At 41.0% G+C, this 16,247-nt stretch overlaps 1 protein-coding gene across 1 annotated transcript; it reads left to right on the plus strand.

Annotated features, from left to right (window-relative positions):
• Positions 1–243: 243 nt before the first annotated feature.
• On the plus strand, positions 244–15,960 carry chs1 (chitin synthase 1; the record flags this gene model as incomplete). The annotated part of the gene is made up of 19 exons (XM_084092271.1): positions 244–290; positions 2,640–2,775; positions 4,606–4,791; positions 6,038–7,143; positions 7,238–7,336; positions 7,499–7,675; positions 7,798–7,945; positions 8,036–8,101; positions 8,420–8,654; positions 9,761–9,961; positions 10,294–10,578; positions 11,193–11,372; positions 11,466–12,006; positions 12,094–12,233; positions 12,371–12,726; positions 14,286–14,396; positions 14,484–14,701; positions 14,813–14,879; positions 15,714–15,960. The coding sequence occupies 19 exons, from the start codon at positions 244–246 to the stop codon at positions 15,786–15,788; spliced, it is 4,374 nt and encodes a 1,457-aa protein (XP_083948397.1). The 3' UTR covers positions 15,789–15,960.
• Between the last annotated feature and the right edge of the window lie 287 nt (positions 15,961–16,247).

Here is a 16,247-nt window from a genome sequence, read left to right on the forward strand (position 1 = left end):
AGCATTAAGAGTCTCATGTAATATTATGATGATGTTAAGCGTGTGACTGAACTTTGGTCCAGGTCATAAATATTTTTTCCGATCAGGGCTGTAATAAGGATGAAGCTCGCAGATCTTTGGACTCTTTTATAACCGTGAGCGGGTTGAGATTGCAGGCATTACTCACAGTGAGATTTAAGTCTTCTGTCCATCAGCGAGTCTGCATTACTCTGGTGAATGGAGTGAGAGAGACAGAGCTCAGAGATGGAGGAACTGAAACAGAGGAGACAAAAGAGAGAAGGGCGACACAGGTAAAACACTCGCCATCAACAATCAATACAATCAATCCTGAGTTTAAAAGCACAGCTCAATGCTTTCATTTCATTACTGAGGTGAAAGAAGTTGAATTATTCTTAAATACAAAGCATTGTAATGAAGATGTGCTTTTATTTGAAATAGAAACTCAATGCAGTACCACATTCACACAACAGCTGAAGTATAATATTTATTATTTTCATTGACTGATTTCATTTTATTATTATTATTATAAACTGCCACCTATATATATATACAGTAACATTTGAAGTAGATAAAAACCTTTCATGTCCCTTCAATGTTGACTACTGTGTAAATATATATATATATATATATATATATATATATATATATATATATTAGGGGTGGGAATCTTTTGGTAGCTCACGATTCGCTTCAAATCGATTCTTGATTTTGAATCAAATTTCGATTTGATATGTTAATAGATTTTATTGTAGATTACTGTTTTGTGTTACTTTTCTTACTTGACTGCCGTAGTTTTTGCGTTTCGTTTTTCTTCCCATTAGGGTCAACCCAACATTATAAAACATCGTTCGGGTAGAACATAAAAGACTCTGTTTACATTGAGTACTCCGCACGATGCGCATTTTGACATGAGTGTGTGTGTAGCTGTGAAAGAACTGAATTCATGATGGCATGATGTGTGTGTCCGTCAGCGCGAGCGCCGGCCGAGTCCTTGTTCGCGGCTTTTTGTGATTAACGTCACTTTAAGTAACTTTAAGTAGTAGCCTACTGCAAAGTTAAAGAAGTGCAACACTTTAGAAACACGATTTTTTAAATTTGTGAATCGATACAAATCGGTAGAAGATAGAATCGCCATTCATATAGGCCTATGAATCGATTTTTCCCGCAGGGAAAAATTAACGCAAAGGGATGGGGGAATTAACGCGTTAATCTTTGCGATTAATTTGAGATGTTTAACGCATTTAAAAAAAATAACGCAATTGACACAGCACTTTTTTTTTTTTTTTTTTTGCCTCGTTTTAATGACTTCCTGTTGCGGCTGCTATTGAAAAGGCCGAAAATATGCCGTCCTGCCCCTCCGTGTTCGGCGATCAGGTTTCATTCTCGCGGAGCTTGTTTAGTAACTTCACGAGCAGGTCTTTTCCGCTCCGTGTGTGTGTGTGTGTGCGTGTGCGTGTGTCGGCGCGCTGCACGCTGCGCTCTCTGCTCAATGTTCCACTCCGTGTTTGCGCTGCGTGTTCTGCTCTGTCGTTAACGCCCAAACGCTCCAGTCATGTTCCGATCATGCACTAGAAAAGCAAAGTCCGCTCAAATGACATGAAATTTCTCAGTTGTAGACTTCTGTTTGCTGAGCTGGTATAGTCATGCTGGCCAACAATGGTAAAATGACCTGCTCTGATCACATGCTCTGGTAATAATAGCTTTGTATGACTATACTTTATTTTGATAATTAGTCAAAAAATAAATCTGTTAAGTCTGAGTATGTTGCATAGAACTGAATGAAGAAAAATATATTGATATATTGATGTTTAATATTTGAATATAGGGCTATATTCTGTCCAATTTGTGTGGACATTTTTCTTCTTTTTTTCCCTTTTTTGTGTGTTGTTTAATTTAATTAGTGATTCTACGTTCAAATATTGATGATTACAAGTTTGGGGGAAATGCGATTAATTGCGATTAATCACAGCAAATTGTGCGATTAATTAGTTAATTTATTTTAATCAATTCCCAGCCCTAATATATATATATATATATATATATATATATATTGGATCTCCTGCATTCGCTCTTAAAGTGACGGCAGCCTAATAATGGATTAATCTATTTTTCATGGCTGTTAAAAAAATATTCATGTCCGGTAAATTTTCGTCAGTTAGCCTACCGGCCATTGGCAAGTCTGGCAAAAAGTTAGTTATGTGAGGTCGTTTCATAAACTGAATGTACTGTATGCTGTTAGGCACAAAATGCTGTGAAGTGACTGTATTTCACAAGCTTCAGGAGCGTTATTACATATATGATGTTTACTACATACTGTATTAAAAATATTAAAGATACAAAATTTATAAGTGCAAATTAGTACCTTAGAGTAGCAATATGTTAGGGTACTATGAACCTTTTAGGGGTAAGTAAGGTTCAAAGATGTCCTTTTAAAGATTTTGCCCCAGTGATAAGCTGTTACCCATAGAGGTAAAATTTTTGCACATTTTTCAGATTTTGGGGGAAAAAAACACTTTTTACTCCCATAAGCACGTTTCAGGTGACTGAACTGAAGAAATGCATTGTGTTTGCATTGAAGCACTGTTGCCATCCTCTCACGAGTTCCTCTGTCTGATGGTTGTCTTCTAACGTCTGCACAGAGACACCTGGGACCCGTTCCAGCTGAACCCGATCGGAGCCGAGAAAGAGAAGAAGAGAACATGCTTCCGAATCCTGCAGAACCTGGTGGCTGTTATCGTGGCCCTGCTGGTGCTGGTCAGCGGCGTCGTGAGCAAGGTGAATCATAACTGTTATGACCATAAACATTTATAGATAACAGCAGTCCCACCCATCCCTGTTTACTGATGGCCATCTCCATGCTGACGTGTGCATTCACTGGGATTCACGCTCACACGAACATCTGGACCCGTCATGCTTACGATTATGGTTTGCATGCACAGAATCGCTGAGTTATTGACATATTTTATTGTTGAGTTATTGTGATCATATTTATAGTTTTGAAGTTATAATGTTGTTGTGAAACAGTCTTAAAAGATCAATGACCAGGAAAGACTTGCTGAAGACAGATTGGGAAAACACCATGTAAACCAGTGTTAAAAACACACAATATAACCCAATGTGAAAGGAAATCTTAACAGTGCACGGGCCATGAAGGGAAAGCAGATCTCAATGTGTACAGTTTTAAAATGAATATTCAAAGCATTATTCTTGAAATAATGACTTCTCACTTTATATTAGGTGTCCTTAACTGCTTAACCATTGGATACAATTTACTTATTGTGTGCATACATGTTTGTGCGTTGTAAAAACATTTAAAGAACTTGCATTTATTTACGAATTTGTAGTTACACTGTTAACTTTACACCTAACCCTGGATCCTAAACCCAACCATACCTTAAACTCATTAGCATTAAATGTGGGAATTTTACACAGTAAATACATAGTCTTTTTGATATTTAACTCTTTCCCTGCCAGCATTCTTGAAAAAAGTCACCAGCCACAGCCAGCGTTTTTGACCATTTTCATAAAAATTTTTGGCCCCCAGAATATTTTGTTGTTTGAATATCTGAACATGCAATATATCGAAAGACAGAACAGAGCCTCTGCTTTTAAACACAAAAACATGTTTTATTCTAGCTTCATGCATCATTTTTTTTAATCAACACTTGAATGTGGGTAGGTTTCATAAAAAAGCAATATTTTGAACAAAAAGTTGAGAAAATCACATTTTTGTCAAAGACTACACTACATCTGGATCAGATTCAGAGCGGTGATTAAAACACAGATGGATCGAGTCCATCAACAGCTCAAAGCTTCACAGTCCCGCAGCTCATCTTGGGTTCAACAGTTCATTCAGTAACATTGGGCAGATTAGATTTATATGCTGTTTAATGTTTGATGGTCGTGTTAAATAACACGTGTGTCAGCAATGTTTCTATCACTGGTTTCTGCTTCTTCTTCACCTGTGTTTTGATCAGGAGATTCTGCACTCTTTCAGTAGATGTGTAACAGCGCCCCCTACAGTATAATAGTGAAAACATGGATATCCGGAAAATTCCGTCAATGGTGGGGAAAGAGTTAATGTTAGCACATAGTAGTTAAGGCCTCCCAATTTAAAGTGTGACCAAAAACAAAGTATAATTTGTTTCTTATTGCAGTTGCTGACGTTTTAATGATCACACAACATGATAGGAATGATTCATATTAGCATGTGTCAGGTGTGTTGTGGTCCAGTGCATTAAAGGAGAAGTTCACTTTTAAAATGAAAATTCTGTCATCATATAATCACCCTCATGTTGTTTCAAACCTGTATGAATTTCTTTCTTCTGCTGAACACAAAGGAAGATATTTAGAAGAATGTCAGTAACCAGGCAGTTTTTGGGTCCCATTGACTTCCATAGTAGGGAAAAAATATACTATGGAAGTCAATGGGACCCAAAAACTGTCTGGTTGCTGACATTCTTCTAAATATCTTCCTTTCTGTTCAGCAGAAGAAAGAAATTCATACAGGTTTGAAACAACATGAGGGTGATTATATGATGACAGAATTTTCATTTTAAAAGTGAACTTCTCCTTTAATGTCAAGGCTGTTCATCTGTATCGCAGGGCTCTCTGCTGGTTCTGACCACTCTGTCCAGTCCAAAGTCTTTGAGGAACAAAGTGGACCAGCAGTTGTACACGCTGCTGTTGATGTGTGTCCTGGTGATGCCGAACTTCCTGATGTTCCTGAAGTCTATGTGGAAGTGTCTCTTCAAGAGCTATGTGGCCCCTAACCCAAAGACGCTGGGAATCGTAAGTTGACGTGATGCAAAATAACATGAACTTCAAGTACCTTTATGGCAAATTTTGTACGAAAAGTAATGAATAAGTCCAATGGTTCACTAACCACTAGCCCACCTTAAGAAAGCGCTGTATAATTATGCAGGTGCGTGTTCATCAGATACCGTTCAGACGCGGTTCTTAAGGGGTTTCTTGAGTTAAAAATGTCTAGACTTTTGTGCTGTATATATGATCATGAACAAGACCCACAAATTGGTTTGCATGCATGAAACTAGTTGACATGCGTAGATGGAAAAACGTACTCTCTCAGATATCCCAGCTTTCCGTCGAATCCAAATCAAACGTGAAACAGCTTGGGTGCGAAAGTGGGTGTGAGTAAAGTCAAAGGCACATCTCCATGTCCGAGACCATCATAACACCTGCAGCGCTTACCACGCATCTGGCAATATTGTGAAGTGTACACAACATCTGAAAGTTGTTATACAGTAGGGGTGTCCAAGCCTGCTCCTGGAGATCTACTTTCCTGCAGACTCAGCTTGTTGTAACCCTGAAGCCCTTGATTCGCTTGTGTTTCATCAGGGTTGTAGCTATCCAGGAGAAGGACTGGTGACGCCGGCTTTAGAGCAGCACCACTAAAAATATTAAAGCTAAAATGAGAGCTAATCTACTAGTCGACCATCTTAATCTATACAATTGCCAAGGTGGTCTTCATTCTCTATCCCAGTTGAACAAGTTTATGCACCAAGGCCTCCGTAGATTCAGCTAATCAACCACATAGACCAGCTTGGCCAACTACAAACCAAGAAAGACCAGGGGGGCGGTTGCATAAACATAACCATTATGTTAAGACAGTGTCTTAAGTTCAAATATGACCCAATAGCAGTTAATCAAGGGCAGTCAGTCTTAGTTTTTGCTATCAAATTAGGGTAATCTACATTTTTATGTAAATGATTTAAAAAAGATATGAACAGTCTTAAAGAAAATAAATTGATGTCTAAGTTGTAAGACTGTCTTAGAGCTTTATGCAACCGGCCCCAGCTTTGAGCAGCTATGCAAAACCAGCGACCATCAAAAGCTGATTTTATTTGGATGTTCCTGCAGGTTAGACATACCAGACGATCTTTAGGGAAGGATATGCTTGTGCTATTAGATAACAATGATGACTTGATGGCAGAAGAGTAGTCAAACACGCATGATCTGATGATATGTATACCTTGAGTGCACTGGAAGCTGAAATGTGCTGTTAATGCTTCTGCAGATGTGTGGGATTGAGAGTCTGGTGGCGGTCGGGACAGCAGTGCTGGTGCTCATCGTGATGCCTAAGCTTGATATCCTCACAAACCTCTGCATCCCTGGAGGGATCTGCATCCTTTCATCCATGCTACAGATCGCCTTCCGCTTGCAGACTAGAAACTGGATGATCATCTACCCCATATGCTCCCTCATCCTAGTGCTCAGCGGTTACACTCTACTGGGGATCGACTACTACGTGAGAGAATCCACACACACCATTGGACAAGTAGAACAGTGTTACTTATATGTCGGCATTGCGATTTTTGCCTCGGTGTTGGTTTCTCTGAACTGGTGGGAGAACCCTTTTCAGGCCAGCACTAACATTCAGGAGATGCTCAAGGAACTGGACTCTTTCAGAGACACTGTGTATCTGTTCACCAGCCTGCTCCGAATAGTCGTGACTCTGGGGGTGTACTTTCTGTATTTCTGCCTGATTGCTGACAATCCCATCGACTGGGATGCGTACACCAAAGCCAGTAAAGGCACGGTAGAGATAGGTGTCGGGCTGTTTTTCCTGCAGGCGTTCTGCTCTGCTGCGTGCCACTGGTTCGGAGTCGTGGCCTGTAAGATCCACGCTGTGAGATATGGTTTTGCCCTGCCGGTGTCATTAATCGGTCCAGTAACACTAATCCTGGGCATTATACTTTTCTTGACGCAAGCTGAACATCTAGTCCCTCCACCTACAATTGCAACTACCATGGCCGTAATTACTGGCATTGACAATTCTACACAAGTCATTTCCTCTCCGTTCTGGCCATTTTGCTATGAACTTGAAAATATCAAGGACGTCAATACCACCCCGGTTGTAATTCTGGAGATTTCCTATAGCATCTGCAGAACGTCACTCAACAATCCATACGCCATGTGGCCGTTCTCCATGCTGGCGCTGGAGGGGGTCTGCATGTGGCTCGGGCTCATCGCGAGCACGTATTACGTGTGGAAAATAAAAGTGCAGAGAATTGAACGCACCTCTCAGCTTTTCGTACGTCGCCTGTATGAATCCGCCTTCATTGACCTCTCGATGCTGCTGAACACCAAAATGAAAGTCATTCGTACGGCAAACAAGGAGAGGTACGTACATTCAGACAGAATCATGATGTATGCGATACACATAATACAGTACAAGTGCATTAATCGAGTCACTCTGTTTCCTTCTGTCATGCAGTAGTGACATTGAAGTGGAAAACTGTGTCATTTACCTTTGTGCAACAATGTGGCATGAAACATATGACGAGATGCTGAAAATCTTGACCTCAATGTTCAGGTATTTATACTGTGATGGATGAGCAGTGGAAATGTATTACAGCTCGAACCCCCTTCAGAAAAACCTAGTTGGTCCTTGGTATATATTATCACTAAGGCTTTTCTTAACTTTCGAGCAGCCGGCTGCTGTTCTGTATTCATATCCCTTGTTTGTTGGTTTCAGATTGGACAGATACAGAGGAGATCCAAAGGAGGAACACAAGGATGTCTTTGACTTTGAGTGCCATATTTATGTTGACGATGCCTTCATGATAGAAAAAGACAAAGAAACTGGCACCGAGACAAAGCTTGTCAACACATATGTTTCCGATCTTATAATTGTTGTCATGGAGGTGTACAGGTAAGGCAAAGTTTTCCTATCCATTATCAGCTTATGGTATGTGACTCATTTGGGCAGGTTGATGTTATTGATATTTCACAACCAACTGTAAACCAAATTTCCCTGTTTTTTTTGTCTTTAAGGGTATTTACAAATAAGGAGCCCGATGAGGTTTCTATCATTGAAACACCGTACGGTGGTCGTCTTGTGTTCGTCATGCCGGAGGGAAACATGCTTTATGTCCACCTGAAGGACAAAGCTCTGATTCGAAATAAAAAGAGATGGTCACAGGTGAACGTCAAAGCCTTATTCCTTAGTATGAAGAATAATTCAGTCTTTGAATGCTTACCTGAACCTGACTGAACACGTGTGCATTTTCAGATCATGTACCTGTATTACCTCCTTGGTTGGAAAGGATACTATGTCAAAAACCCTCAGAAAATAACAGTAAGTTTTCATTGATCGTTCAGTCACTGGTGATGTTTGATAAGTCAAGCTTCACTATTACTCTATTGCTCATATGTTGGTTTAGTGATTCAAGCAAACGCCTAACCCTAAACTGTCTGTGCCGCATGCATAAACCGTACAGCTGATTAGATTTACGCTAAAAGGTCTCGCACACTTGCATTGAAGAACCCAAGCCATATCTAGAGACCAGAGACACAAGGACGAACTCTTTTGACTTGAGCAGCCATGTCAAAACCACCCAGAAAACCACATACGGCTGAAGATAACTTTATGTTTTTTGACACTGTGTTCTTACAGAGACAGAACAACCCATGCCGTGCCAGTCTCATATCCTTAGATAGTGAGACTTATTTACTACCTACTCATGATAATGATAGCAAGAGGAAGCATATATCTGATGACAACACGTATATCATGGCTTTGGATGGAGACACAGACTTCCAGCCCGGCGCTCTGATACTGCTGGTCGACCGTCTGAGAATGTATGACACCGTGGGCGCCGCGTGTGGACGGATCCACCCCACTGGAATGGGTAAGAATCATCCGTGTTCAGTAAGGGCGTAGCGGTACACAGAAGTCACGGTTCGCTGCGTACCTCGGGTTTGGGGTCACGGTTCGATACGAGTTCGGTACAACAGGAAATCCCCAATGCTAGGTTTCTTTTATTTATTTTGAAAAGACAGTAGTGCAAATTACAATTTGTTCCACCTAGCGGCATTTAGTCCTAGCGGCATTTAGTCCCCCTTTAGATTCATTAACGTGATGTGCGTAGCCTGCGCTGTCATTTTCTTTGCGCATGCAATGGCGGATGCGCATTCAATTTTACAGTTTTGGGAGAAATCACGGAAAGATGAGCGAGAAGGAAAAAAAGTGGCATCTAAATCTGAGCCTACTTCAACTTTCCATGAAAAAAACCAGCGAGTGATGCGTCACTTTAAGCTTCCCATTTCCAGGACAATCATATTTTATTACTGGACTTCCATGACACAAATCAGCACAATGCCACGTGATTTTGTCTCATTATAAGAGTGGAAAAAACTTAAAATACTTTGTAATTTGAGGTCATACAGATAAGACATCATCCGAAACTGTGTCTTTTGTAAAATAATGAAAACACACTGGATGCAGATTTCTGCCATCTCAGTTTCCTTTCCGTGAAGTTTGTCGAGCGTGTCACAAAACTTAATCGAAACTCAGCGTATAGGCGACTAGCAAGCTCTTGCGTGCATCTGAACTCTTGTTTTGGGTTGGTGTGTAGATCGTCTTTTGTTCTTCTGCTCTTTTTCCCTCATTATCTGCTATTTAATTCCGCTGGATTATATAGCAGATAATGACGTGCCCTTTTATTGACCTGCAATTCAAACACTGATCAATATACAAAGTCCATTGACCCTTTCCGGGAATTATTGCAGTTTTATATAAACGTTGCACCACACCATACATGCTGGGAAGATCCATCGAAAAGATAGCTAATCTTAACTAAACTTGACAACCACCATTTACAATGCGATAACTTTGCTCAGCTATCAGAAAGACTGGCCTGGAGAAACAAACTGCTCAAATGCAGTTATGCACACTACACTCCATAGTTCAAAACAGCGATTCATGCTCTTTGGCTCTGTGAATGTGACGTTTCAGGCCCAATGGTGTGGTATCAGAAGTTCGAGTATGCAGTGGGTCACTGGCTCCAGAAGACAGCGGAGCACGTGTTTGGGTCGGTCCTGTGCAGTCCAGGCTGTTTCAGTCTGTTCAGAGGATCTGCGCTGATGGACGACAACGTCCTGAAACGATACACCACCAAAGCCAGCCGAGCCTCTGAGTATGTGCAGTACGATCAAGGTAAATCCCTACCTGTGGGTTTGGGGGGGAATGAATGGCCTGAAAAAAACTAACCCCCCCCCCCCCCCCCCCAAAAAAAGGCATGTAACTCTGGCATGTATTTTTCCCAAAAGCATTGTAAGCCTAAGTTGATTATAAAGACCATTGGTGGCAATTGTTCTTCGATCAACTTACGCTTGCGATGCTTTTAGGAAACGCAGCCCAGTGTAATAGACAATTAGCAAGGCTTATTGCATATGGTTCTTCTGTTCAGATCATTCTGTGTGAATGTGTACAGTCAGCTTCCTTTAAGTCCTGCCAGCTCATCATCTTACTCCACCGCTCACGTTTAGGTGAGGACCGTTGGCTGTGCACGCTTCTCCTGCAGCAGGGCTGGCGTGTGGAGTATAACGCCGCCTCCGATGCTTACACCAACTCTCCTCAAGAGTTCAAAGAGTTTTACAACCAGAGACGTCGATGGGGTCCTTCGACACTGGCCAACACTCTCGATCTGCTCCACAGCGGGAGAGAAACGGTCAAGAGGAACACCTCCATATCCATGCTCTACATCTTGTATCAGATTTTCACCGTGGCTTCCTCCATTCTGGGCCCTGCATCTGTTACCCTCATGATTGCAGGTACATTTTCAAAGACTTGGTGAAAAACAAGGAAAGGGATTTCAGGGATCCAACCAAACACACCTGAACAAGTTAGTCAAGGTCTTCCGAGTTAATAGAAAATTGCATCAGTGTTTGATCATGGTTTGAGCTAAACTCTGACGGACAGTGGCAATCCAGGCCTGGATTTGAGGAACCATGTAGTAGACCATTTGGTCAACCTGTAAAGGTTTGGTGTATTACCTAATCTGGTAGAAACTCGGTTGAGCTGGTTAACCATCTGACCTTCTTAGGCTGGTATGACCTGTTTTTTACCCCCAGCAAAGTAACTTTAAAAATACATAAAGAATCATCAAGATACTATGATAGGCGTGTCCAAACTCGGTCCTGGAGAAGAGTTTTTCTTCAACTCGCCTCAAAACACCTGCCTGGACGTTTCTAGTCTGCCTTGTGAGACCTTGATTAGCAGGTTCAGGTGTGTTTAACTGGGGTTGGAGCTGAATTCTCCAGGTGGCCCTCCAGGAGCAGGAGTGGATGGTTATTTAATGATACACATAATGAAAATGTTTCTGTGAATATATAAAAGTATGAAAAGTGAGTACAAAGTCTGCTAATTTTCTCTTTTTCCATTTTAGGAGCATTCCAATTCGTGTTTAAACTTTCAGGCACTCTTTCCATAATAATTGCGGTTATACCTCCGACAGTTTACATGATCATATGTTTTTTGGCCAAACCCAACTTCCAAATCACGATTGCTGCCATTCTGAGTGTCATATATGCCTTCCTGATGACTGCGTCCTTCTTTTCCATTATTGGTAATTATTGTTAATTGTCGTTTTTTCTTTGCATTTGAATTGTGTTGAAAATGTGCTTTGTGACATTCCACCTCATTGGACTTCTCACTTTAGGTGACATGGTTATACAACAAACATTTATAACTCCTACGGGACTCTTCCTGGTGTCCGGTGCGATTATGTACTTGGTGACAGCCATTCTTCACCCTCAAGAGAGCACTCTGATCATCTACGGTCTGATGTACTTCATCTGCATTCCCAGTGGCTATCTCCTCCTCACCATATACTCTCTAGTCAACATGCACATTGTATCTTGGGGAACTCGAGAAACCAGCAAGGGCAAGGAGCAGAAAAAGCAAGTGGGTGTCGTGTGCAATCGCGACTGCAAAATGTGCTGTTGGGATGTGAAAATCCAAGTCACTCAAGAGACCGAAAATCTGCTGCTTCAACAAATGCAGCAAGCCGTCAATCCAACACAAGCTGCCAAACCCGAGCCCATCGAGCTGCTGGCTCAGAGCGCCGATGAAGAACCGAGCCATTTAGAGGCCAACAAACACATTCTGGACTACGACCAGGAGATGAGCCATAAGAAGGACCAATCCAAAGAGAACCTCAACAAGGACAACAAGGAAAAAGACACGGACTCCGAGAGAAGGTAAAGAATATGAAAATGTGTTTGGATTACCATTGCAATGCTGAAGAAAAGTTCTTATTGGTTTACAAATGGTCTCTCCAAATACAGTGGGAGTTCCAAAAGCATTGAGAAGAAAGTGGACCACTTTAACGATGACACAGACTTCACAGACGATGAGGACGACGACGATGATGATTATGATTCTGATTACAATAATTTGGAGCCGAAGGAAGTTGTGCCTGAGAGTGGTAAGAGATGACATCTCATCATACAGATATCTCCCTTTTCTAGAACACGTGGTTTCATGTTGGTCTGTGTGTAAAGTTGAGTGTAAAGTTGGTCTGTGCATTGAACTATTATTAAAAATTCTTATTCTAATGGACAGATTGGGTGGAGCCCGTGAAGAGAGAGTTCCTGAAGAAACTGACCTATGCAAATCTGAAGAGAAACCTTCAGGAACAGATCAGATACACACTGAGGAACAAGAACCAGGAGGATCTGTGTGAGGAACTGGTGTCGATTCTCACCGACACCCTGAATGATGAGCTGAGGGATAAAGTGGGTCCGGAGGATGTGCTGACCGAGACTCAGCTGGAGGAACTGCAATACGCCCTGAATGAAGCCGCCCGACGCATCGTAAAGTCCAACCGCATCGAGAACGGAGCGCAGAGACTGGAGCGTCGCGTCAAGAGGGGGATCGAGAGAACGCTTGTGGCGCCACAGGTTGAGAAACTATCTGAGGTAAGGTTTTGTGAATGGTTAAGATTTAAGGCCCTGATATACTCACAGCGAACTTATTATTTTCTCTTCGCTCAGGAGTAAAAATAAGCTTTAAATACCTTTGCAGCGATTACACTGTTAGCAAAACATCATGACTCCACCAACAATTATGTTAGCAAACATCATGACTCCGCTCATAATTCTTTTAGCAAACATCATGACTCCGCCCCCAAAATTATGTAGTAAACGTCATGACTCCGCCCACAATTATGTAGTAAACGTCATGACTCCGCCCACAATTATGTAGTGAACATCATGACTCCACCCACAATGATGTTGTGAGCATCATGACTCCGCCCACAATTCTATAACGAACATCATGACTCCGCCAACAACTATGTTAGCAAACATCATGACTCCGCTCATAATTATTTTAGCAAACATCATGACTCCGCCCCCAAAATTATGTAGTAAACATCATGACTCCAACCACTATTCTGTAGTGAACATCATGACTCCACCCACAATTATGTTGTGAACATCATGACTCCGCCCACAATTATGTAGCAAACATACTGACTCCGCCCACAAGTCTGTTAGTGAACATCATGACTCCGCCCACAATTATCTTGCGAACATCATGACTCCGCCCACAATTATGTTGCGAACATCATGACTCCGCCCACAATTCTGTTAACAAGCATCATGACTCCGCCCACAATTATGTTGCGAACATCATGACTCGCCCACAATTCTGTTAACGAACATCATGACTCCGCCCACAATTATGTTGACAAACATCATGACTCGCCCACAATTCTGTTAACGAACATCATGACTCCGCCCACAATTATGTTGACAAACATCATGACTCCGCCCACAATTCTGTTAACGAACATCATGACTCCGCCCACAATTATATTGACAAACATCATGACTCGCCCCCACAATTATGTAGCGAACCTCCTGACTCCGCCCACATTTAGATGAATGAGTAAACATGAGCTGCTCTTTCCTCTCAGTAACAGAATAAACACACAATAACAATGAGAAAACAGCAGTTCAGAAAGCATCTGATCATAGTGATGTGGAGATGTTTGCTCCAGCTCTGAGATTCAGATCTACAGTCACGTCACGTTTACTCATACAGCACTTTATACAATAGATTGATTTAAAGCAGCAGCTTTACAGTATTAAACATGAAAAACAGTGTCAGTGTCTCTTTCAGTCAGAATTACAGATTCAGTTTCTACTATAAAGCGGCTCTCCAGTGTGTTCCTGTTTTTACTCGCGTCTGAACAGAAGAAATGGGTCAATCATGAATGATTCGTTCATATTATACAAATCTTTAATATGACTTGGGAACAACGAGTTGTCTCAGGAGTTATTCGTTTTTTTTCCCCGTTGTTGTTTTTCTTTCTTAACTAGAATCATGTAGTGTGAAGCTTCAGTGGTTTATCAATGCATTTGGCTAAATTAACTGATCGACTTTTAAATTGAGCCATATCATTTTTGGTAATGAATTTGCTTGTGCTACAATTTCATATGAAGATAAGAAAACTGTTTCCCTGTGTTTCCAGGACGAAACCGATTTCTGGAATAAACTACTAGAGCGTTATCTCAAGCCCATTCAAGATGACAAAGCTCATCTCGACGAAGTGACAAGGGAGCTGAAGTCTCTACGAAACAAGGTACGGTTGGCAAATTAACAGCTCATCTTTTCTGGCCCGTAACTTCGTATGCTAAATGTGAACTATTCTCTCTTTTTGTGTGTGCAGGCAGTGTTTTTGTACTTCATAATTAACGTCCTATGGGTTGTAGCGACGTTCTTCCTCCAGGCCATTGGCGGTGATGTTCTGAGCATCGAGATCCCCAAGTACTATCCAAACAAAACGCTGGCACCAGACCCCATGAGGGTGGAGCCGCTGAGCTTGATGTTTCTGCTGTCTTTTGCCATTCTGCTCATCGTTCAGTTCCTGGCGATGCTCTACCACAGGTACAACACTCGTCACGCACCGTCACACCGGCACCTGAACAACCCATCCAATATTACAGATATATGGACCTTGTTTATTTGAGACTTAAGCCCTGTTGTCTTCCATTACAGGATTTACACCCTCATCCATGTGGTTTCGTACAGAGGCACGGAGAAAAACTACAAGCAAAAGGATGAGGCGAGTAAACGCTCTTTAGTGCCGTTTAGCCATGATTTAACTAAGCTGACTGTATTTTTAAGTGGATTTGAACTGAGATAAACAGTGTTGAGGAAAGCTACTTTGAAAAGTAATGCATTATGTTACTTTTACGTTACTTTTTCTCACCTGGGCTGGACTTGTTTATTTTTTAAAACAAATAAGTTCTATTTTTGGGCAAATGTAAAGATTTAAATGTAAACCAAAGTTTAAATTAATAAGGCTGAAGTAAATGCAGATTCAGGCATGTACAGTAGAGGGCGCCACTCAAACAAACCTTTCATTCTGGAGAACAGAAGAATAGATGCAGGAGAAGAAAGTTCAACACTTACTTCACTAATAAATAAAAATCTATAGTCATTTTGCTTATGGTTTAACTGAATCATCGAAGGTCAGAAAGTGAGATTAAATGCATAAAAATATTTGTTTTAACATAATTTAATTACTTGCATATTATTCTGATTTTGCATTTCACTGATTTTATTCATTTTGAGGAATAAGTCTTTTTTTGTGCCAGTGAGATGAGTAAATGCACGCTCACATTTAGTCTAGAACTACAATAACCATCATGTTTACACACACACACACACACGCACACACACGCCTCTGCACTGAGATTTGTCTCAACATGAGGACAGGAGAGCTGTCAGTCAATAAATGTGAAAAAGTAACACAGATATTTTGCTGTACATTTAAAAGTAATGCGGTACTTTACTTGAAAAAGTAATCTGATTACGTAACTCAAGTTACTTGTAATGAGTTACCCCAACACTGGAGATAAGTACACTCTTTTTATAATGGCTTTGTTGTTCACAGGAGGATGAAGATGATGGGTTTATCCTGGGGAATGAAATGCAGAGTAGTCTCGTCATCACCGGCGACGACTTGTGAAACAGTCACTCTTTCATTCCTAGTTAGCGAGTTACAGTCGAAGTGAACGAAGGGTTTCTCACGCATGAAGAAGAATCAGTGAAGCCGGATTAACACCACATGCTGAAAGAGGAGCTAGGATTTGTTTACTGTAGATTTTTGTACTGAATAAAAGTCACTATTTTCTATGTATACTTTCAATGTTTTACATTTTGATTATTTGCATAGTTTATGTCTGTGTTAATTAATTAGTTTGTCAAATATTAAATGTTCTGCAACAAATAGGCCTGGACCCGTCTATTTCCTGGAAACACATTTCATTAAAAATATCTCTTTTTATGGTGATGCAATGCCAGATGAGTTTATTATATCATCATCAGTATCAGTGTTTGAGCCGCAGTTCTTCAGGAACCGTTTAATAAAAGTTCTGTCATTATTTACTCGTGTCGTTCCAAACCTCTGTGCATTTCTTCCATGGAC

The sequence above is a fragment of the Abramis brama genome, assembly GCF_963993115.1.
Source record: "Abramis brama genome assembly, chromosome: 19".
Classification (NCBI taxonomy): domain Eukaryota; kingdom Metazoa; phylum Chordata; class Actinopteri; order Cypriniformes; family Leuciscidae; genus Abramis; species Abramis brama.